This window comes from Mauremys reevesii, linkage group 11 (assembly GCF_016161935.1).
Source record: "Mauremys reevesii isolate NIE-2019 linkage group 11, ASM1616193v1, whole genome shotgun sequence".
In the NCBI taxonomy this organism is placed as follows: Eukaryota; Metazoa; Chordata; order Testudines; family Geoemydidae; genus Mauremys; species Mauremys reevesii.
The window spans coordinates 10,557,659-10,582,823 of NC_052633.1; the positions used below are offsets into that span (position 1 = coordinate 10,557,659).

At 44.8% G+C, this 25,165-nt stretch overlaps 1 protein-coding gene across 5 annotated transcripts in view; it reads right to left on the reverse strand.

The window, feature by feature from the left end:
* The window catches only part of UBE2F (ubiquitin conjugating enzyme E2 F (putative)), a 128,917-nt gene extending 104,496 nt beyond the window's left edge, over window positions 1-24,421 (reverse strand). For 2 of the 5 annotated variants that reach the window (XM_039495852.1, XM_039495854.1), the window contains exons 1-2: window positions 24,258-24,412; window positions 18,101-18,234 (exon numbers count right to left, since the gene is read on the reverse strand). In XM_039495852.1, coding sequence (XP_039351786.1) covers window positions 18,101-18,187 — 87 coding nt within the window. In that variant the 5' untranslated portion in view covers window positions 18,188-18,234; window positions 24,258-24,412. Of the gene's footprint in view, window positions 1-18,100; window positions 18,235-24,257 lie in introns of all 5 variants that reach the window. The other 3 variants (XM_039495855.1, XM_039495851.1, XM_039495853.1) reach the window with 3 other exon arrangements.
* Between the last annotated feature and the right edge of the window lie 744 nt (window positions 24,422-25,165).

The window sequence follows — 25,165 nt, forward strand, 5'->3', positions numbered from 1 at the left end:
ATATGTAAAATGAGGTCAACACACATTCCTTTATTTAAGATAGACTTGTTTACCAACTTTGCCTAGTCAGGGTTTGAACATATGCTATCATTATCACACAGGGGCCATTAATAACTTTACATATAATGTTGCTACATACAGTACATTTCACCATATTATTGACCAGCAAGTTATTAGTTTTCAAACCATATCTCACAAGGCCCAGTTTGTACAAAGATTATTACAACAGTCTAGCATGTGAATACAGGGATCCTTTCAGTCACACTCCTTTCCTAAGTTTCCCTCTTCCAGTTCCTTCTTCCTTTTGCATCTTCTCTTTGCTTAGTTTGTTGCAGCCCCTCACCCAACACAGATGTCCCTTTTCATCTCCATCAAACCATTTCCCGCCCCCAAAGCTGCTGCCATGTTGTCTACTGCCTTGCTGGTGGAAGCCAGCAGGAGGAGGAGTAAAGAACACCCCCGGAAGAAACAAACAGGCCGATGATTGTATTCGGTGCAGCAATCTCTGTTGGTCAGATGAAAAAAAGTACAGCAATTTTTTCACCCTTCCATCCCACCTACTCTGTATAAAGCCAAAGTCTCAGCACAGTTTCCTTGTTTTCAATTTCATTTATATTTAGTCCTTCCCACAAGATTTCTGTTTTTTCAGCAAATCTTTTAAATATTAAAAATATATATATTTTTGAAAATAAATTAATACCTTTTTCATTTCATCCAGGAAAGGTAATAAAACAGACTAATTACCGCAGTTTCATTTTCTGACTCACTCACTGTCTAGCACAATAGTTACATATTTGTCTGCCAACAATGCAGGAAAGATGTTTAAATCCAAACCCAAATATACAATTTTCATTTTTAGATTTCACAAAAATATTTCTATTGACTTTAAACTTTTATAAACTTTTTAGTTCAGGACCTAAATTGATCTGATAGTGGCTCTAAGGAAAAGTAAGTTTTGAAATATTTAAGGGCTATTTCCAGCACATGTGGGCTTTACTACAATTAATATTAAAATTGGGCTTTTCACCCTCCCTGTTTTCTGTAAGGTATTTTCTGTCATTTCATGACAGAAATTATTCTCAGAGTGGAGCTTTTTGAGTTGAATATTTATCAGTCGTTGGACTAATGCATCCTTGTAACTCTTTTGGCTTCAATAGATACTGGGAATTAGATTATATTAATATGTTTTCACAGTATAATGAAAACAGATCCTTACACTACACTATTTAAATTGTGAACTGATGCAATCCTAAAACATTACTAGGGGTTCTTCTGTAGACAAAATTCTTAGGACTTCTAGTTATGTTCATAGCAGTGTTGCTGTAGCTCTGTTGGTTCCCGGATATTAGAAAGACAAGGTGGGTGAGATACTATCTTTTTACTAGACCAACATCTGTTGGTGAGAGACAAGCTTTCAAGTCACACAGAGCTCTTTGGGTCTTCTACTTCAGGTCAAAGACCTGAAGAAGAGCTCTGTGTGGTTCAAAAGCTTGTCTCTTTCACCAACAGAAGTTGGCCCAATAAAAGATAGCATAAAAGACCCACCTTGTCTCTCTAGTTATGTTCAGGCATTCATTATGAGTTTACGAATGAGCAAACCTCCCACAACCCAAAAGTGTGACACCCTGCTGTGTAAGACGGCTTTTATTTTTCTTTAAGCCTTCACAGGAAAGGCACAGGGACATATACATTACACTTTAGTATGCAGATAATTACATTTCTGAGCACAATACAGTGCAAATGCAGTCTTACAAAAGTCAAATGTCACAGCAAGTGATTACTTTTGGATGATTTGATCTGATTATTCAGTAATCATAATCCTGATTTTATGAGTATCAATGAGACCATAGCTATTTACTAAGAATTACTTTGTGGAAAGAGTCAGATACTGAGTTTACAGGAAAGAAGGAAAAGGAGAATCCCAATGGCAACTGCATTCCTCAAAGGCATGTACTGTGAGGTGGGACAAGACCAGTGTTCCCTCTAATTTTTTCCATGTGCGGAATAAATTTTGTTATGTGCACCGAGGTATGTGCAGATGTGTGCCACCAGTAGAAACAAAAAACCTAGATATAATCTATATTTTTAAAAAGTTACCACAGGGATAATTACTCCAGCCAGGACAGGTTAGGCATTTTAGAAATCACTACTCAAAGAATTAAATTTAAGTATAAAAGAGAAATAAAAATTATGAAATGCACAGACAAGTCAAAATACTAAAATAACACATTAAAAGAATAAAATTACAGAGAATATATGTGCATTGCAGGAAGTACCAAGAGGTAACAACAATAATACAAGTATGTGTTGGGAAGTGAGTGTGTGCGCGCGCGCGAGAGAGAGAGACAGTGTGTGTGTTGGCTGCTGGGGAAGTCTCAGAGACCATGCACTGTCTCTTTAAGAAAGGCACTCACTCACTCACTGCCTGGAGGCTGGAGTCCTTCAGATCTCAGCAGCTCCAAGTCCTGAGCCAGGCTGTCCCCTCTCCACTGATCTGCAGAGATGGGGTACAGTGGCAGGGAAAAGGGACACCCCCCACTCTGCACAGCCAACTGGAGGGTCCCAGGGGCAATTGCAGAAGCAATGTGGCTACAAAGCAACGGGGGGAGGGGCACATGCTGCTGGATGTGCATGCTCTGCACATCTTGCGCAGCACCTGAATCTCTCCTGAGCAGCTGCCCGACCGCACAGCTTAGAGGGAACAGAGGACAAGACATGCTTTTCAAGATCCCTTGGAGCATGGTTTTATTAGCTGCTACAGGAGGTTGTTTATTTCTGACTTTGAAGTCACAAAAAAACCAATGTGCCTTGGCCCTTCACTTCACTTCAGAGCTGGGCTCCCAGCCAGCAGCTCCCACTCTCCAGCTGCCCAGCTCTGAAGGCAGCACCACCGCCAGCAGCAGCGCAGAAGTAAGGGTAGCAGTACCATAACTCCACCTACAATAGCCTTGCGACCCCTCCCCCCAACTCCTTTTTGGGTCAGGACTCCTACAATTACAACTCTATGAAATTTCAGTTTTAAATAGCTGAAATCATGAAATTTATGATTTTTAAAATCCTATGACCGTGAAATTGGCCACAATGGACCGTGAATTTGGTAGGGCCCTATTATAATATTTTAAATATAAAAAAGTGTTTATAATTTATAGGGGTGGTTGCACTCAGGTTTGCTGTGTGAAAGGGGTCACCAATACAAAAGTTTGACAGGTTTCAGAGTAGCAGCCGTGTTAGTCTGTATCCGCAAACAGAACAGGAGTACTTGTGGCACCTTAGAGACTAACAAATTTATTTCAGCATAAACTTTCGTGGGCTATGCATCTGAAGAAGTGAGCTGTAGCCCACGAAAGCTTATGCTGAAATGAATTTGTAAGTCTCTAAGGTGCCACAAGTACTCCTGTTCTTTTTACAAAAGTTTGAGAATCACTGATAAAGTTAGTCTAGTAATTATAGGAATGACAAAAGGGAAGACATAAGTAGATTGCTAAACCTGCAACTATGAGATCTAACAGCAGCAAGGAAGACATTTACAGTGCCCTGGTTACACAAACTCTATGTATCACACTGACCTCTACTTTAAGAAACCATTCCAACTTGATATTTACATTAGGAATGTACAGCTAAGAGATAAATTACTGTAAATTAATTTAAAAATTAATCTGCTTTAAGGCTAAATACTGAAGTGTTTGTCAAACTTATCAGGTGGGACACGTTACTATATGCAGAACGCATCTGAAGTTGATGATTCAGTTAGGCTAAATGCCATACCCTATCTCAGCTTGTAACAAACTTCCTGTTCAAACCCCCATTTTATTACATCTCTCTTTCTTTGCTGTAAGTAAAATACAAGAATAATCAATACTTTAACCAAAACCTTAAAAATACCACTAGAACTCTGTTGATGTTTTACTACTCTATTGATGTTCTACATATATACATTGCAACTAGCTGGACATTCAAACCAATTTCATTTGTGGAGAGTACTATTCAAAATACAACGCCTCACACAATTAGAAGCAGCTATTACTATAATTCAACCCCCTTTTTAAAAATCTGAAAATATATATGTACTGTTACAAGTATCGACTACTGCTATATATGAGCTTCCCACAATGCAGAACAGATGTTTAAATCTTAACTTAAAATATATAATTGTCTTTTTTAGATTTCACAAAAATATTTCTATTGACCGTAGGCTTTTACATATATTTTTGGTACTGAACCTAAACTGTTCAGACAACAACTCTTTAAGGAAAAGTAAGTTTTGTGACATTAAATTTAAGGGTTCTCCAAGACCTGGCACATGACAAACACACTGGAGAGAAATCTCTCTCCATTTCTCAATTTGTTTACTTCTGCTTATAGTCCATTTCACTGTTTTCCATGCATAGTACAATGTTTTCCTGTTTGCATAAGTCTTTCACACAAGGAAGTGGAAAACATTTAAAAAATTGGAACATGATTCTAAAACCACAAAAATTGGTTGGAATGGAGTCGAGGGGAACGATAACCGAGTGGCAGTTGTGGAAACTGAATGTACCATTAACTCTTCTTCAGAGTCAATTCCAAATTGATTAATCTTCTTTAAACAATTTACAATAACAAATGTGAAAAAAAAATCAAGTTAAACATGAATAAAGTCAGTCATAAAAGCAGGGTGTTTTAACCAGTAAATTCTTCCTTCCCCACTGTAAAAATTCCCCAGTGGTATGGATATGGACACAAAGCATAATCTTGATATGATATATGCATGAGCATGAAGCTCAGAATGGAGCCCGCAAAATTACTACATTCACAACAAATTTACCTATGATGAGATTCCCCTCCATCCCTCTTTACTAGACCGAGTAGCAGAGATGGACAAACTACGGCCCGTGGGCCACACCCCGCCCGCTGGACTGTCCTGCCTGGCCCTTGAGCTCCCGGCCAGGGAGGCTAGCCCCCAGCCCCTCCCCTGCTGTCCCCCCTCTCCCGCAGCCTCAGCTCACCGTGAAACTAGCGCTCTGGGTGGTGCAGCTGCCAGACATGCTGCTCTGAGCAGCATGGTAAGGGGGCGGAGGGGGATAAGGGGCAGGGGTCCCAGGGAGTAGTCAGGGGATGGATGGGGCAGAAGTTCTGGGGGTGAGGGAGGGGGCGGTCAGGAGATGGGGGGTTGGATAGGGGACAAAGAGTGGGGGGGGGGGGTTGGATGGGTTGGAGGTTCTGAGGGGGGTTGTCAGGGGGTGGGAAGTGAGGGGGGAGCAGATGAGGGCAGGGGCCAGGCTGTTTGAGGAGGCACAGCCTTCCCTACCCGGCCCTCCATACAATTTCAGAACCCTGATGTGCCCACCCCTGCCGTATAGGGAAAGTGCATTTTGTTTTGTACATCTTTGGATCCTGCCTGAGTTCAAGATATGTATCTTGACATTTATGACAAAGCAACTCCACTTTCCATATCCCAGTTCCAGTAACGGAACAGTGACACTGACATTTCCATTTTCATTCTTCTTACTAAATACTGTATCAACTCTATTATTCAAGGCAGATGGATGTTTTGCTCCCCCAAGCTGTATAATTAAATTGTAGGTTGGTATTACAAATGAAGAGAACTTGTAAAGTCTGAAAAAGATTTTGTCCAATACTATCCATTTTTAATTAAAAGATGTATACTTTATTCCTTTCTCTTCCAAATGCTTACCTTAAAGAGAACGTTGTCAAATCACACATTTATTCTATATGCAATATAACAGTTGCCTATCGAATTATCAGAAAACTAGCAGCACTAAATGAAATAAGCCATGCAGGCTAAATGTGCATGGAAGCCAGAAATTTCTCTCTCTCTCTAATCCAGGAAAAAACCCCAATATGCAACCTTGCACAAGTCACTTTACTTGTGCCACAGAGATGCACACATGAAAATTAGGTACAAATAAGGACTAAAATTAAAATTGGATAATGTATCAGAGCTAGGGTGACCAGACAGCAAATGTGAAAAATCGGGACAGGGGGTGGGGGTAATAGGAGCCTACATAAGAAAAAGACCCAAAAATCAGGACATTTGGTCACCCTAATCAGAGCAGATCTCTCTTTTATAAGTTAAACACTAGAAAGTCTTGACAATACTTTCCTTTGGATTTCTTCCAATTCTTCTTACCATAACTAATTTATGTGGGTTTTACTGTATATGTCACATACTTTCATGTAATTCCACCATCATTAAGGGTTGATCTTTAATTTACCCTGAAGCTTATCTTTCTTCACAAATAAGCACCATTTCACTCTAAGATGATGCTATGAATCCATAAAAACATATTCCCTTTTCAGCATGCAATGCCTTATGTGACCATTTCAGAAATAGGCCTGTTGTGAACATAACAGAAGATATATGAATTCATAATTGAACTTTTTTCCAATCCTTAGATGGACAATGCTATGGAAATATAAAGTGTTTCTCTCTCTTTCAATCACACCCTTTGATCTTCTTGCTTACTATTGTTATGAGTAACAACTAGGATTACTGTAACTAAAAGATTAGAGTAAAAACTAATTTCCCTGTTTTTCCCAGTTTATTCACATAATGCATTTACCTGCACTTTCTCTTTTACTTCCCAGTTTTGGGAGTCTTTCACAAAGTAATAGAACAGAGTCAGTCAGTCTCTCTCTCATCAGGATGCCTATGGGGCAGGCACAGGACCTAGAACTATTAGTTCTGCTTTTTTAATATTTGACTAGATTTCAAGCTGCAAATCTCTCTTCAACAGAATGAAATATACGAGAGCACATGTGATGAAAAGTAAGATTTTGATGTACTTCAAAAAACGCAGCTGAATAAAGTGTCTTTATGATCCCATAAGCATACACATTATACTTCTATCACTGACACTCTGGCATGTTATTTTTTTAAATAAATTTAACTATTATAAAATTTAATTCTCACAGTATTTTTGCTTGCCGTCCCCTGGCTCTTTAAATCATTCAAGAACAATCTGTCTTTGGCCCAGTCCTGAGAAGCACTGACCATCTTGAACAATCAGGCACTATCAGCAGTCATGACTCATGCAAAAGCTGGTCTTCAAAAAATGAAAATATGGTAATTCCAAAAAGTGAATTCTCTCTTTCAGCTGAAGTTGATGGCTTTCAAAAACCTGAACAGGAAAAGTTATAAATGCCATGTTTCCAGTCTCTGAAAACTAGCCTGTGCTCACAGTTTGTCAGTTTCAAGGAACAGATGGGGAGAACAGGACACAGGTGGCTAAGTAGAAGGGGCAAGAGTATGTGGCCTGGTCTACACTACAAAGTTAGGTTGACATAAGCTGCTTTACATTGACCTAGTTATGTACGTGTCTACACTTAAATCTGTCTCTCACTGATATAAGTAACCCATTTCAATGACATAGTAACACCACCTCCCTTTGCAGCACAGAGCCATGGTCAATGTATGGCGGTCAACACATCTTGAGTGTAGACACTGCATTACTTACATCAACCCTAACAGTCCTCCAAGCAGCTGTCCCACAATGCCCGACACTGTCCACGCTGGTCACAATTGTGAGTTCCACTGACAAGGTCATGGAGACTGGAACCCCCACACCTCCCCACATTTAAAACCCCCATACGTTTTTTAAATGATTTTTTTTTTCGTTGTCCAGCTTGGTGAACACACCTCTATCTGCTCTCCAGTGCTGTGCACATCTGCCCAGATGATCATGCTCCAGATGCGCTCCTGCCTGGAGCAGACAGGAGATACTGGATCTCATGGGCCTGTGGGGAGAAGAGGCTGTGCAGACACAGGTGTGAACCAGCCACAGAAATGCAGACATCTATGAGCAGTTTGTTTGGGTGATGCAAGAGAAGGGGTAAGACAGGGAACAGCAGCAGTGCCATGTGAAAGCAAAAGAACTACTGCAGGCATAGTAGAAGGCCAGAAAGGCCAACAATCTGGTGCCCAACCGCAGACCTGCTGCTTTTAAAATGAGTTGGATAGTGAAGACCCTATCACCACCCCGCACACCACTGTTGATACCTCCAAGGAACCAGAGTCACAGGCTCCCTGCCGAGAACAATAAGGAGGTGGTAGTGGCAGATAATGAGGAAGAGGAGGAGTATAAAGGACAGGATCTGTTTTTGACTTGATCACAGTTTTACCAGTCCCGCCAGGTGAGCCCAGTGTAGGGAAAGGACTCTTGGGTAAGCGTGTAGATAAATTTTTCGTGACAAGAACGGCACTCCCAACTTAGCAGGATGCAGCTTTTGCCTTTTATTAATTTTCTCGTACTAGAAGAGGTAGCAGTACAACAGAAACAGAGTTGCTATCAGCTTTTCATTCACCTATAGTTAGGCAGGACAGGCCATGTGAAACAGTTTATGTGCATGTCTCTTCCTTGAATTCTCAGAGCTCTCAATGAAACTTCCATGGAGGTACATTGCAATCCTCTCCCAAAGGTTTCTAGGAATGGCAGACTTATTTCTTCCTCCGCGGTAGGACACTTTCCCACACCAGGAGGTGATAACCATTGCAGTACACAGGCTAGAAGCATACAGGGTCGAGCAGCTTCAGGATGCCAGCAGCAGCTAAGTTCTCTCTGCCATTGTTACTCTCAGGGGTGAGGAATCAGCTAACACCACCTCCTGTGGAAAATGGTGCTGATATTCAGTGCCATTGTTCTATACTCAGTTCCATGCAACCAAGCAATTTCCTCCTTGTTTCCCTAACCCCTGGTGGATCATTCTCACCATGGCTTAAGCTGAGTGTGGCACTGGGAATCAGGAACTCCAAAGCAGAAGTGTCGATAACATTGTCTTGTTTAACTAAGGGAGCAAGAGAAGGGGGTGAGAGGAGGGTTCTGAATCTTAAATTTCACCTTTTGTTCCTACTATCCTGACAATGGAACCTTGGTGTGTTTCATCTGTAGCTGCAGCCATTGTGGCCTTGAGGGGGACTCCCTCCACACCAGCAAAATGATTGACCCAGGTGACAAGAAAACAGAAGATCGGGGAGGATGTGTTCTGCAAGACCCTGCAAGCCTGGGCTGCATCACACCTTGAACAGAGGGCCTGGAGGGTGAATATTGCAGACTGTATAGAGACAAAGAGTGGACAGGAGAAAGGCACAGGTAAGGGAGAGGAAGATGCACCAGAGCATAATGGGGCTTCTCCGACACCAAACTCAGGTGCTGCAGACCCTTGCAAAGCTCAAGGTTCAACAATCCTTGGCTTGACTGTCACTGCATTCTGTGAAGAACCGCAATATAGTGCCTCCCTACATCCCTTCTGTCATGAGTAAGGCCCTCAGCTGCGCCTGCTCAGTACTTCTGATGCCCTAACAAACCAGCTAGGCTGCCTCATGGACTGCCCTGCCTAACTGGCTGAGGAGGCCAGCAGGCCAATTCTTAAACCTAGCAGCAGCAGCTTGCTGGCTGCTCTATGCACATGCCAAAGGACACTCTGCCGCCCTTTGCTTGACTTTGTTCTTCTTCACACAGCGCACAGTCAACCTGTGGAATTCCTTGCCTGAGGAGGTTTTGAAGGCTAGGACTATAACAGGGTTTAAAAGAGAACTGGATAAATTCATGGAGGTTAAGTCCATTAATGGCTATTAGCCAGGATGGGTAAGGAATGGTGTCCCTAGCCTCTCTTTGTCAGAGGGTGGAGATGGATGGCAGGAGAGAGATCACTTGATCACTACCTGTTCGGTTCACTCCCTCTGGGATACCTAGCATTAGTCACTGTCGGTAGGCAGGATACTGGGCTGGATGGACCTTTAGTCTGACCCAGTATGGCCATTCTTACGACTCTCCAAGCCCCATTCCTGCTTTGCTCCTCCACTGCTCCAGCCCAGATTCTGCCCTGCATCCAGCTTTGTTCCCATCCTATTCCAACCTTGCTCCTCCCTCTCCTCACTCCTGGTAATCCAGTTCCAGCCTTCGGCTCTGACTCCTGACTTCAACTCTGTCTCAACCCTTTTCTCTGACATTCGGACTCCGATTGCTAGACCTGATTCCTGCTCCAAACCAATCCGCTGACACCCGCTCAGCATTCCTCATGGCTTCAGGGCCAGCCTGCCTACCCCTACCACTCAACACCAGGGAAAAGCATGGACAACAACAGATTTACCTACAGTGACCTACGAGAGCAACAGTTGATGTATGTGTAGCTACAATGGACATCCATGTTCCTTCCTCTGGTTTATTAAATTAAGGTTCCTACATTTTTTTAAGTGAAAATGTATTTAACTTTTAAGTTCGTCAGATTATTTTTTGAATCAGTTTTTGTTAGTGAATAAAATGCTTGTGTTTTTAAAGTTATTCATCTTTATTAGTTTATAAACTATAAAGTAGTGCTCTCACTGCACATTAAATGCCAGTAGGGATCATGGGGGACCCAGCTCCCAAGTAGTACATTCACTTCACCCCGGATCACTGCCAAACACTATAGTTGTCAAACATACGGCAACCCCCCCCCCCCCCACCACCACGTGTATGGTCATTGATATAAACACAGATGTGCAGCAAGCACCACACAATTCGTAACAGGCTCCCAAACTGCTATCCCAGATTGAGTACAGTACACCACAGCACATAATCTGGCTTGCTGTTAAATTGATCTTTCAAAGCCTCCTTGAGCCACATAGCTGTTTGCTAAGCTCATCTGATAGCCCTTAGATCTGGCTGCTCAAACTCAGCAGACAGCGGCTCTGCCTCCGCTCTCCACCCCTGCAGCAAGTGTTCCCCCTTTGCTTCCCAAATATTATGCAGGACACAATAGGCAGCTATAACCTTTGGGATTGTTTTCACACGGAGATCCAATCTGGTGAGTAGACAATGTCAGTGCCCTTACATTCGACTGTCATTCTGCACATGCTGAGCCTGTAGTTGAATCTTTCCTGGCTGCTGTTGAGATGGCCAGTGCACAGCTTCATGAGCCAGGGAAGAAAGGGGTAGGCTGGTCCCCCAGGATCACTCTTGGCATTTCAACATCACCTATGGTAATAATCCATCTGTGGGAAAGAAGGTTTCCCACTTGTAGCTTTCTGAACAATCCTGTGTTGTTAAAGATGTGAGTGTCATGTACCTTCTCTGACAAGCCAACACTGATGTCTGTGAAGAATCCCACGAGATTCACCAGCGCCTGCATAACTATGGAAAAGTAGCCCTTTCTGTTGATGTATTCTGTGGCATGGGCTCTGGGCCAAAATGAGGATGTATGTGCTGTCTATTGTTTCACCATAATTCAGGAAACCCATAGCTGGAAAGCCATCAATTATGTCCTATTCATTCCCAGAATCACAGTCCTGAATAGCAGGGGACAATTAATGGCCCTGCATACATGCATGACAACAGGAGTGGTGCCCGAGTTTCTGGCGCCCTAGGCAGGATTCGGGGGGCGGCATTTTGTGCATTCCCCACGGGGTGCGCGGGAGCTTCCGGTTCCACTCCCATCGCGCCGCTGAAGAAGGACCCTCCGCCGAAATGCCGCAGGCGACAGCGGCACCCATTAAGCTGCTCAATTGCCTGCCGCTGTTTTCCGTGGCACGTCAGCAGAAGGTCCTTCTTCGGCGGCGCGACAGGAGCGGAACCGGAACCTCCCGTGCGCCCCGTGGGGCACGCACAAAATGCCGCCCCCCGAATCCTGGCGCCCTAGGCGACCGCCTATGGTCGCATAATGGAAGCGCCGGCCCTGCATGACAATGGCCAGTGGATTTTTCCCACTCCAAATGACCTCCTACTGACTGATAGCAATCTGGATCACCACTCCCTTCTCCACTGTCAGTGCAGCTCTCATTTTGGTGTCCGAGGTGGATTCCTGGGGCAAGCTCAGGACACAGATCTAGGAATGTGGCCTTGTGCATCTGAAAGTTCTGCAGCCACTGTGCGTCATCCCAAACCTGCATTACGATACGATCCCGCCAGTCAGTGGTAGTTTCTTGGGCCCAGAAGTGGTGCTCCACCATTTGCAGCTGCTCCATGAACCCCACCAACCACCCTGAATTGGTTTTCGCTATGTTGCACCGCCAACTGACCGCCAAGAAATTGTCATGTTCCCTATGGTTCTTCTTGAGGCTCTGCAAATACCGTAGGATCATGCATCCTGTGCTTGAAACACGACAGCAGTGCAGAGCTGTGCAGTTTCCATGTTTCTGTCAGAGATGGTGGACAGTGACAAGTCATGGCTGGGTTCATAGGAAATTGAAAATAGGCAGGAAAATGATGGGATAGAGATATTATGGCATGGAGAGCACTGCATTATGGGAAATTCACCCCTTGCTCCCACACACCCCTGCACAAGTCATTTCTGTCCCACCATGCATTGCCAAAACTACCCAAAAGACAGTGCTGCACACTCAGGCACCTATCCATGGTGCACTGCATCGTGCATCAGCATGAGCACTCCTGGTGAGTACATGCTGCACCGATGCAAGGAGCCAAGTAGCATGTGCACAAGTGATATACTAACTGCGGTGGCTGTATGCTGACATAACTTGCACCGGCAAAACTCTGTAGCATAGATATGACCTAAGACAAGTTGCTATGGCAAGAATGTTACATTCAGCATTCCTCAATGGGGAGGATGACAAAAATGCCGAGCACCTTTTAGGACAATTATTTCTGCCCTCTTTCATTTACCCCAGCCTGCTCCCTCCATCACTCTTTATCCCCACTGTGTACATCTGTCTCATCTCTGCATTTCTCCTTCAATTTATGTTAGTTTCTATTTGGTCTCTCTCCATTTTTCCCCTCATAGCTTCTCTTGAGGAGCGCACAGCCTGAACTACTACTCCCCATTCTCTTCTTCTCTCAGACACTCAATTCTTCCAACTCTGGACTTTGTTTCTGATCCTCTTCTATCATATTACCTCAGTGAAAGCCCCAAAGAACAGTCTCTCTCTGGGATTTTAGGCTGCAGATCTCGCCAAGTTCTGATCTGTTCCTCTCCCCAGATGTTGTGTATACCTCCTGTTTGGCTCCCAGACCTGGCAATCATTATGGAGCTCTTAATTGTGCTACATCAATTGCAGAAGCAATTGGCAAGGGAGAAGCAGTCATCAATTATTGCTTATCAGCCATGACAGTAGCCACCAGTGGGCAGAGGATAACAGCTGGAAAACAACATCCCGAACTCCCATAGAATTATTTCCCCCTGTAAGATCATCAGGGCAGGGACCATTTTTTTGTTCTGTGTTTGTACAATCCCTAGCACAACAGGGTCCTTCTAGTCCATGACTAAGGGTAAGTTTTCATCATGGATATTTTTAGTAAAAGTCATGGACAGGTCACGGGCAACAAACAAAAATTCAGGGAAGCCTGTCTCTGACTGTAACCTGTCTCTGACTTTCACTAAAAATATCCCTGACAAAAGGGGTAGGCGGGTTGAGCACCCACTGCTGCTGGGGCTCTCGGGTCCCCCAGCACTGCAGTGCATGGGAGCTTGGGGTTCCCCTGCCCGCTGTGGCTGGTCAGCTGCAGGGTCCCCCCACCAAGCCAGGTGCTGGGAGCTGCGTGGGCAGGGCTGGCTGGGAGCGCCAATCATAGGGCAGAAAACATCACGGAGGTCAATGGAAGTCACGGATTCCCTGACTTCTGTGACATAATCGTAGCCTTATCCATGACTTGTATTAGCATTAATAATATTAACGTTTGCACAGGGGATTGGTCAAAGGCAAGCCTACAGATAGATAGTGACCAAAAGGATAGGAGAGAGGCCCCCTTATTTTTAGCAGAACCTTTTAAAACTTAAGTTAGAGAGGCCATCTTAAACTCCTATATCCACCAGTGCATCCCAGAACAACTGATTCTGGGAATCCCTAGCTGACAAGAATAATTCTGCTAAAATAATGAGTTAGTGGTGATATTTAAGTTACTAGATGTTAAAGTTACCATCTCATTCATATGTGGTATTCAAACTCATTAAGATCTCATCTAGATTAGAAAAAAGGTGCTAACTTGAAAGCACCACTATCCAGAATGTTTTAATTAAGTGCTCTTTAAAATAGTTTGCACTTAGTGTACACAGTGTTTAAAACCTTTAAAAATCAAGCTAGGGGCCATACCCCTGGCCAGCTATGTCCCAATCCACATCAGATGGTCAAAATGGCATCTGGGTTATTTGTGACAGCTGGCTGATAGCTAGATATTTTTTAGGCTGCAGTGTGATTAGTATGCTAATGATATCCAGTTTCACTTCTCTCACCAAACACAGATTCTACTGTTTCATTCCTTCCCCAAAGCCTGGCCAAAATAGACACCTACGTGAAAATGAACAGGCTGTGATTATCATGTCAAGATTGAAGTGATATCTTGTTGAAAGTGTAAAACATCTAGTAGAATGGGCTGAGACTATCTGCACCAATTAAAGGAATGCCCACCTATCACCAAAATACTTTACAGTCTGGGTATCCTGTTGGATTCATCTCTACTCCTGGATTTTGAGGCCTTGTCTGCACTACAAAACATATCTGTAACTGACAAGAAACATCAGCAACAGGTAACAGATACAGTTGAATTGTGTTTAATACTGGTTCAGCTATATATATATTATGACAGGGTCAGGCCAGATGGCTACAGGAGAGTGTTAGAAGGCAGATATATTAGTCCCAGATTAATTAGATCCCTTTTCCCTGGGTAAGGTAACAGGGGCAGTTCCAGAACAAGCAGGAACTTGCTGAAACCAACTAAGGTAAGCAGGCTAATTAGGACACCTGGAGCCAATTAAGAAGAAACCACTAGAATCAATTAGGACAGGCTGGCTAATCAGGGCACCTGAGTTAAAAAGGACCTCACTTCAGTTTGTAGTGTGCATATGAGGCGCTGGGAACAAGAGGCACTATGAGCTGAGAGTCAGAAGACATATTGCTGGAGGACTGAGGCGTACAAGCATTATCAGACACCAGGAGGAAGGTCCTGTGGTGAGGATAAAGAAGGTGTTGGGAGGAGGCCATGGGGAAGTAGCCCAGGGAGTTGCAGCTGTCGTGTAGCTGTATCAGGAGACACTCTAGACAGCTGCAGTCCACAGGGCCCTGGGCTGGAACCCAGAGTAGAGGGTGGGCCTGGGTTCCTCCCAACTCCTGATCAGACACAGGAGTGAATTGACCTGGACTGTGGCTTCTACCGGAGGGGAAGGTCTCTGGGCTGTTTCCTGACCCACATGGTGAATCTCTGAGGCGAGTAAATCCGCCAATAAGTACAGGACCCACCAAGGTAGAGGAGGAACTTTGTCACAGTAAAGACAAGGAAAATGGTGCTGAACATTGCTTGTTCCTGCCTATCTACGCTCACAGCTAAATCATGTTTCAGCACTGGTTCAACATCAATTCTTGCTGACACCCATTGGAAAGAGGGAGTATTTATTTCCTGCACTGTAGACAACGCGTGAAGTAAAAACCAATTGGATCACTACCTTTAATGTACACAATTCCCAGGAGACTGGTCACTCCTTCCTGACATACTGTGCAACAGACATCCGTAAGTGAAAAACCTCCAGGCTAAATAAATTCAGGTAATTGTTTTTACTTAAGGCTCCCCATAAAATTCACCCAGAAGCTTTGGCTTGAGCATAGTGCAGCTGCCTGAAGTTGAGTACAGGGTGAGTCATCATTGTCCCCTCTAAAATAGAAAGAATTTTGAAGAATGTCTCACCATTGCTCACATTGGTTCAATTGAACTGTTGTTTGCAATGTTAGAAGCCCTAGTGTATACAGGCTTTTGGCTGCCAACACAGTTTATTAGTTCCCTGTCAATTAAAATTTGCTCCCTGCAGGTCTAAATAATAGGGTGTGAAAACCACATCAACAGCTGAAACCCCATCTACACTAAGGCTCATCACACTGACAACACCCGGTCAGCTGAATTAATGTTAACTGTGGGAAACTTTCCAGAAATGTACCTAGTTTAGACAAGATCTGTGCAATGAATGTGCTAGCACATCATCTTTTAAGCCTCACATCTTCCAGGACCCAATTACCTGAGACTCTCTCTCCACCTGTACCCACAGCAATAGTTAAGATCAGCTTGTTTGTTCTGACGTCAGTTCCCTTGATGGCCAGCACACCCATCCCCCAGAATTTCTCCCTCTAGACCAGTTCAACTCTGGTGCTGACATAAGGCTCATTTTATTTAATAACTGGTTGCTGTGGTTGAGATTTGTCTGCTTGTTGCTTTTAGTTCTAATTTCAATTGTCAATTTGGGATTTGTAACTTGCCTAACATTCGGTTTATTAAAGTTTGTTAGTGATGGTTACAGCAATGGCTATATCTTTATCACTTTCCCACTGAATGCAGGAGGAAGAATATGAATATATATTTCTACATTTTTGTAATTAAAGTACATTGTTGCCATGAAGGGTGCTATGAAAATTCATCTGACAGAAAATGAAAGGTTTAAATATAGTATTTACTCTTTTGTATTATAAGTAATTAGAATGTACTTTATACATCATCACCATTTTCCTTTAACACACAGGGCACATAAAACCACACTTATAGCTAAACTGCAAAGCAAAGCTAATCCACATTTTAACTCTTTCAGCTAGATGCTCTTGGCAAGCTTTTAGAGAGCTGAACAGTGGTCACAAGCATCTGTAACCTGAATTGAAACCTCCCCCCACCCGGCTACACAAATGAAGGAAGATAGGACATGACTACAGGAAAATGCAAAATTTACAACAAATTGATTCACTGCTGTGCTGTTATGTGACAGAATCTAAGCTTTCATTTTAAAACACAGGTTTCTAGCACTATGGTTCAGAAGTAACATGCCCAACACAAAAATAATATAAACTGATGTGCTGAGGTCAATTTCAAGTAATCCTGAAACAATAGGATTGAGAAATATGAACAGTTGCATTTGAACAGACCACGGAACTTCACTATGACAACTTACAGGTCAACACTGATAAATTCACTAATTGTTTTTAGCAAAAACATCAACCTAACCAGGTTATCCATTATTATATGCGGTGGAACACCTGGGGTAGTGAAAAGCTGTGTAGTGTTGCAAGGATGGGGAAAAGAGGAGTTAAGCCACATCTCACCCTCAAAATGCCAAGTGCTTTGAGATTTTAAATGCAATATCCTATACCACAAGATTTGGCAGCAGGAAAATGATTGATTTTAATATAAAAATGCTATACTGATTTTATTATTCATTTTCATATTTAGTTCACTGGTCATTGCCTTTTTTCCCCATTTACACAGAATTGCTGCAAAATTTTTAGCCTGCTGTAGCAGAAATCTGCAGAAACTAGGGGATCTTCCCACAGACTGATATCCAGCTCGCTGCAGTAAGATGTGCTGCTGAACATTTTTTTTTTTAAATCTACATTTCTTACCCACAACTTTCCATTGCCCCGAAATAGGCCATAGCATTATCAGCTGAACTAGCTATTTTTTTCATTTCAAAGATATTAATGTTCAAAGATTTCATTTAATCATAGTTGAGAAGTCACTGAGAACTACCTCCATAGTCACTTTCAGAACGTGCTTTCCTGTCATAGCCAGTTACCTGTATTTCTGTTAACAAATATTTTCCTTCTGAATCAACTTGATCTTCTTGTCCAGTTTATTCAGTAATACTAATGTTGTCACCATATAATCACAATTGATTATTTGATGACTGCGCTGTCAAACACTGGACTTTAGCACTAAATAATATAAAAGAATGGTCTATTGACAGAATTTGGGGGGGGGGGGACCGGCATTACTTGCACCTAAGTTCAAACTTTGTGTTACTAGTAGCCACTTAACATTTCAGTGGTTGAATCTCAGATCTGGAGATTACTGCTTATATAATGTACAGTGCACAGCAATGTGTCTCCAAATAACAGTAATAGTAGTATTAATACATAGCTCTTATATAGCACTTTTCATCAGTAGATCTCAAAGTGCCTAAAATCTGTAATTGTCATATGCATCTCTCTCTCCCCAACAGAAGTTGGTCCAATAAAAGACATTACTTCACCCATCTTGTCTCTTGCAATCTTTAATGCATTTAACTTCACAACACCCTTGTGATGTAAGGAAGCCCTTTTAAAAACATTGATATAAACTCTTGTGTACAGCATTTAGTTTTGTCAGTTGAAGTAACTATATTTAATGGGACAGCAAATCTTTTAAACATAAGGATCAATTACCTTTAACAAGCAATTTATCTCTAATAGACACTCTCCGAGTAGAATCAGAAGCTGGGTTGGATGTACGGGGCCCTTTGACACCATCATCCCGCTTCAGTTTGCTTGCCAACGTTAGCATTACTGCTATCTTCAACCTGGAACACAAGCATCAAAATAAGAGTAGTCACTACAGTTCAAAAGTGCCTGATTAAGTCACAAAACAGTCAAAAGTTTCAAATTACAACTAAATGTAGAGCCAAGTGGTAGCCTACTGACAGCTTGTCTACACTTGAAAGGCTACAGCAGCATATCTGCACAGTTGTTGCACTTTCGTGTAGATGTTATCTATACCGACAGGAGGGGTTCTCCTGTTGGTGTAGTTAATCCACCTCCCCGAGGGATGGTAGGTATGTTGACAGAAGAACTCTTCCACTGAGGTAGCACGACCTACATAGAGACTTAGGTCAGCTTCACTATGGTGCTCAGGACAACTTGAGACAATTTCAGGTGTAAATACAAAGGAGATGGCTTTTAGTGCATTAAGTTATAGTGCAAGTGATTACAGTAGAGAAAGTTCAAAATTGTTTTAACGCATTCAGTAGATTTTACTCTGATTCCAGTGAAGTTTTACTGTGCTAATCAACTAAAATATACCACTTCTTGATGTCATTGCCTCCACAGAATTACACAGAAAATGTCTCCTGCAGGGGTGGGGTGGTCACAGACTCTTAAGTAATTACAAGCATTAGAGGGTATTTGCATATCCCTGGAAGCTAATATTCTATAGGTGCTAAGTACTGCATTAAAAAAGAATCCTCTCATCAGTTCTGACCCTGCAGAAAGGGGAGAGGGGACTACCCCCTTGTAGGGAGGGATAATACGAAATCTCCAGTCTTGCTGCAACACTACCACCAGGCCCTCCTCCACACTTGCCAGCATTCCAAATAACTATAGTGGATGGAGACACACCACTCTGATATATGGTGATGAGGGCCATCTAAAGCCTAGTCTACACTAGAAAATTAGGTCAGTATGACTACATTGCTGGAGGTGTGAAAAATCCACACACCTGAGATAGTTAAATTGACCTAACCCCCCATTTAGAAAGTGCACCGTGAGGTGGTGAAGCCCTACAACCTGGTCTACACTTAGAAGGACATAGCTACGTTGGGCAGGGGTGTGGAGGGGAAAAAACTCACACACCCCTGAAGGATGTAGCTATGCTGACCTCACCCACTGAATAGATTCAGCTATGACAATGGAAGAATGCTTCCATTGGTTTGGCTACCATTGCTCAGGGAGGTGGTATTCCTAGACTGACTGAAAACCCCTTCTGGCCACATCTGGGTATGGAAACTGTATGGCAGGCCATGAATGCTCATGAAATTGTGGGTTGGGGTGCAGAAGGGGGTGAGGGCTCTGGGGTGGGGCTGTGGATGAGGGGTTTGGGTTGCAAGGGGGTGCTCCAGGCTGGGACCGAGGGGTTTGGAATGTGAGAGGGTTGGAGCACAGGAGGGGGTCAGGGTGCAGGCTCCAGGCAGCACTTATCTCAAGCAGCTCCCAGAAGCAGCGGCATGTCCTCCCCTCCAGCTCCTACACGTAGGCGCAGCCAGTCAGCACTGCATGCTACCACATCTGCAGGTGACACCCCTGCAGCTCCCATTGGCGGTTCCCAGCCAATGGGAGCTGTGGGGGCAGTACTTGGGGCAGGGGCAGCATGCAGAACCCTCTGGCTACCCCTACGGGTAGGAGCCAGAAGGGAGGACATGCCACTGCTTCTGGGAGCCACGCGAAGTGGGCAAGCCCCAGACCCCACTCCCTGGCAGGAGTTTGAGGGCCGGATGAAGCCCCCAGGTCGTAGTTTGCCCACCCCGATCTACACTATTGAGTTATACCAGTATAGCTATGGCTATAGCTATTCTAGCATAGTCTCCACAGTGTAGACAAACCTTAAACATCTGGATAGATACAGAGGGCCAGCCACAGCTCCTAAGATAAGAAATGATCATTTTGTTACATCAGTCTTCCCTTAAAGGAATTAGTGAAGATTTCTGTGATACATCACTATGGACATCCATTGCATAAAGGCATATAAAGGTTAGTGCTTGAAAATTACAAACACAAAACCTAATCAATATGCTAAACAGCCAGAAGGCACTTATGCAAGACCACTGGTAGTTCTAGAGCAAATTTCTCTTTGGTAGGTCAGGACCAAGGCCTGGGGAAACCGCACGCTGTAAGACTTTGACTTCACTGGAGGAAAACGGATGTGTTCCTACGTTAGTAACTTGACTTAGATTATCTCAAGGTAAAATTCTAGTAAAGGCAAAGCAGTTTGCCATTTTCATACAAGTTAGCAAATTGAGTTAAAAGTAGAAAAATAGGAAGAGGCACAGTTAAGTAGGGCCTTAAAGATAGTCTTAAGAAGCATGAACTTATAGTGAAGAAGGATGAGCCACTTGAAGGCTAGGTAATGTGGTCAGATCAAAAATAGAGCCAACGGAGGCGTCAAGGAGGCCGGTAAGGCAACATTAATCATAATATAACATGAGGGACTTGAGAGATTTTGCTGTGTAGACTTCAGCTCTGTACCTGTATGCTCCATTCTTGTGAGCAAGCGGTAAAGTAAAACGTGCCCGATTCGTGCACCAGCAATTTCACTTTATTGTGTAGTATAAATGGATGTGCTAAGAGACAGGCAGGGAAACATTTTAGGCCTGCAAATCTAGATAGTACACCTGTAAAAGCAGTTATTTTCCAAAAATCTGGGGAGAAAGTAGTATGGATCCAGGCTGTGATTTATATGCCAAACTTTAGAAACTCAAAATGCCATTGCATTAATTAGGTAATGATGATGCACAGAAAGAGAAATGAAGGCATTAAACAAGAACAAAACGGAAATGCTGAAAAGAACAAAATATAGCAAAGAATTGAATAATAAAGTTACAAAAATCACAAATCATATTTGTGGCATATTATACTGATAAGAAATGCAAAGAGCTTGAATGCACTGGGTGTAGTAGCGTCTAAATCTGGTCCTGAAATATCCACTTACCTAGGAGAAATATAAATCTTGCTTGGCAAAGTGAGCCAAGCTAGGATGGGAAACCACCAATTTCACCTCTCTGGAGGGAGGAGAAAGGACCAGAGAGCAGCCCACAGAACAGGAGAGGAAGAACAAGGAATGAGTGGCAAAGGCACTACTACTTTTACAAGGAGTGAGAGTGAAGAAGGCAAAAGCTGGAGCACCTACGACTTTACCCAGAGGGGTAGGATAACAAAGAACTGAATGACCACATGGGGAAGAGTAGCTCCTGTCCCCTCAGATCCTGGACAAGAGTAAGGCTCAGATCACCAAAGGTGTTTAGGTGCGCCTCACTTACATTGATTTCATTGGGAATCATAGAATATCAGGGTTGGAAGGGACCTCAGGAGGGCAACCCCCTGCTCAAAGCAGGACCAATCCACAACTAAATCATGCCAGCCAGGGTTTTGTCAAGCCTGACCTTAAAAACCTCTAAGGAAGGAGATTCCACCACCTCCCTAGGTAACCCATTCCAGTGCTTCACCACCCTCCTAGTGAAAAAGTTTTTCCTAATATCCAACCTAAACCTCCCCCAATGCAACTTGAGACCATTATTCCCATTGTTCTGTCATCTGCTACCACTGAGAACAGTCTAGATCCATCCTCTTTGGTACCCCCTTTCAGGTAGTTGAAAACAGCTATCAGAATCCCCCCTCATTCTTCTCTTCTGCAGACTAAACAATCCCAGTTCCCTCAGCCTCTCCTCATAAGTCATGTGCTCTAGCCCCCTAATCATTTTTGTTGCTCTCCACTGGACTCTTTCCAATTTTTCCACATCCTTCTTCTAGTGTGAGGCCCAAAACTGGACACAGTAGTCCAGATGAGGCCTCACCAATGCCGAATACAGGGGAATGATCACGTCCCTCGATCTGCTGGCAATGCTCTTATTTATACAGCCCAAAATTCTGTTAGCCTTCTTGGCAACAAAGGCACACTGTTGACTTATGTCCAGCTTCTCAAACACTGTAACCCCTAGATCCTTTTCTGCAGAACTGCTGTCCAGCCATTCGGTCCCTAGTCTGTAAGAGTGAATGGGATTCTTCTGTCCTAAGTGCAGGACTCTGTACTTGTCCTTGTTGAACCTCATCAGATTTCTTTTGGCCTTTAATTTGTCTAGGTCCCTCTGTATCCTATCCCTACCCTCCAGCATATCTACCACTCCTCCCAGTTTAGTGTCATCTGCAAACTTGCTGAGGGTGCAATCCACACCATCCTCCAGATCAGGGGTCAGCAACCTTTCAGAAGTGGTGTGCTGAGTCTTCATTTATTGACTCTAATTTAAGGTTTCACATGCCAGTAATATATTTTAACATTTTTAGAAGGTCTCTTTCTATAAGTCTATAATATATAACTAAACTATTGTTGTATGTAAAATAAATAAGGTTTTAAAATGTTTAAGAAGCTTCATTTAAAATTAAATTAAAATGCAGAGCCCCCTGGACCGGGGGCCAGTACCTGGGCAGTGTGAGTGCCACTGAAAAAATCAGCTCGAGTGCCGACTTCGGCACACGTGTCATAGGTTGCCTACTCCTGCTCCAGATCATTTTTGTTGCCCTCTGCTGGACTCTTTCCAATGTGGAAAAATTGGAAAGAGTCCAGCGGAGGGCAACAAAAATGATTAGGGAGCTGGAACATAAGACTTATGAGGAGAGGCTGAGGGAACTGGGATTGTTTAGTCCGCAGAAGAGAAGAATGAGGGGGGATTTGATAGCTGCTTTCATCTACCTTATAGGGGGTTCCAAAGAGGATGGATCTAGACTGTTCTCAGTGGTACCCGATGACAGAACAAGGAGTAATGGTCTCAAGTTGCAGTGGGGGAGATTTAGGTTGGATATTAGGAAAAACTTTTTCACTCAGAGAGTGGTGAAGTACTGAAATGGGTTACTTAGGGAGGTGACGGAATCCCCTTACTTAGAGGTTTTTAAGGTCAGGCTAGACAAAGCCCTGGCTGGGATGATTTAGTTGGGAATTGGTCCTGCTTTAAGCAGGGGTTGGACTAGATGACCTCCTGAGGTCCCTTCCAACCCTGATATTCTATGATCATTAATGAAGCTATTAAACAAAATCAGCCCCAGGACCGGCCCTTAGGGCACTCCGCTTGATACCGGCTGCCAAATAGACAAGGAGCCATTGATCACTATCCATTGAGCCCAATGATCTAGCCAGCTTTCTATCCACCTTACAGTCCATTCATCCAATCCATACTACTTTAACTTGCTGGCTCCTAAATGCATTTGAGGAACTGGGCCTTAATATCCCCCAGACTGCATTAATAGGGGCAGTGCAGGAAGTGTTCTGAATTTGTTAACGGGGGAGGAAGGGAGAGAAGAGCGCATGGAGAGAGTCCAGAATTTATTTGGCAGGAACAGAGGACAGAAGAGCCCCCAAAACGTGTTAATTTGATCATGTGGGAGATTCCAAAACAATCAATTGATGCAGGAGAGAAAAACTGATGTATGGAGATGTGTAATTTAAACAGGGCAGGTGGTAGCTGGAAGCTCTGGTGAGTTGGCAGATTCAGGGCTTGTCTACACGGAATTGCTCCTAATTAACTCTGTCAGTCTGTCCCCAGAGGTTGGGGGATGCCAGTGTCAATCAGTCTGTCTCCAGGGCAGGGGAGATAAAAGGGGGCAATGTCTGTCCCTGTGGGAGGGGCAGGACAGGGAGGCAGAGTCCATCCGTGGGCAGGGGGTTGCGGAAGGGGCAACATCCAGCTGTCCCCTTTGCGGGGGGGCAGCGTCCCTCGGCCGGTCCCCGTTGGGGGGGGTGGAGAGGGAAGCGGGGGCAGCGTCCCTCGGCCGGTCCCCGTGGGGGAGGAGAGGGAAGGGGGGCAGCGTCCCTCGGCCTGTCCCCTTTGGGGGGGGTGGAGAGGGAAGGGGGGGGCAGCATCCCTCGGCCTGTCCCCTTGGGGGGGGTGGAGAGGGAAGGGGGGGCAGCGTCCCTCGGCCTGTCCCCCTTGGGGGGGGGCGGAGAGGGAAGGGGGGCAGCGTCCCTCGGCCTGTCCCCTTGGGGAGGGAGGGGGGCAGCGTCCCTCGGCCTGTCGGTCTATCTGGGGAGAGGGGCGCTCGATGGCGCCGGGCCGGGCGGACTCACCTGGGCACCGAGTCAGGTCCCGGCTGCAGCGGCCCCCACCATCCCGGCCTGCCCGGCCCGACCCCGCCTCCACTTCCGGGAGCGCCGGGCCGCGGGGCGGGGCCGCTCTTTCAACACCAACTTTATTAGCAGCAGCAGCAGCCGCCGCCGCGCGCCAGCCCCGGTTGGCCCCGCCCCCCCCCCGTGCGGCCCCGGGTCTCGCCAGGGCGAGGTGCTGAGCGCGCCCCGGTCCGCAGCCCCGCGGCGGGGGCGGGGGCAAATCACGGGGTGCAGCGCAGCGCGCGCCACGGCGCCCCGCGGTACCGAGCCGCCCGGGCCCGCGCCACGGGTCTGCGCTGAGCCTGGGGGCCGCTTACCCGCCGCCCCGGCGCTGCCCGCGGCGAGGGGCTGCTTGGCTCCTTGTTCCATCGCCGCCTTGTGCCTGTCCCTCCACTGCAGGAAATATGAGCGCCTGGGGTTTGCCAGTAAGGCACATCCCCAGCTCGTCCCCCCGTATCAGATCTACTAGCTTGTCAAGGCAGTAACCCTTGTCCCCACTCTCAGTTACAACGGTGGTTCTCAACCAGGGGTCCGGGACCCCTGGAGGGCCACGAGCAGGTTTCAGGGGATCTGCCACAATAAACTAGAGAACAGGGCAGGCTTGGACTTGCTGGGGCCCAGAGCAGAAAGCCGCAGCCTGAGCAACAAAGCTTTGAGGGGCCCCCAGTGGCGTGGGGCCACAGGCAGGTGCCCTGCTTGCTGTCCTGCCGGTCCTGCCTTTTAAACTACTGGGTATGCAGAAAAACAGTTGTGGCCCAAGTGCGCCAAGGAATTTTTATAGCATGTTGGGAGTCTCAGGAAGAAAATTGAGAACCCTTGATTTCAGCAACCTCAATCACCTTCTCCCAAGTACCTGCTTGCTTACTCCC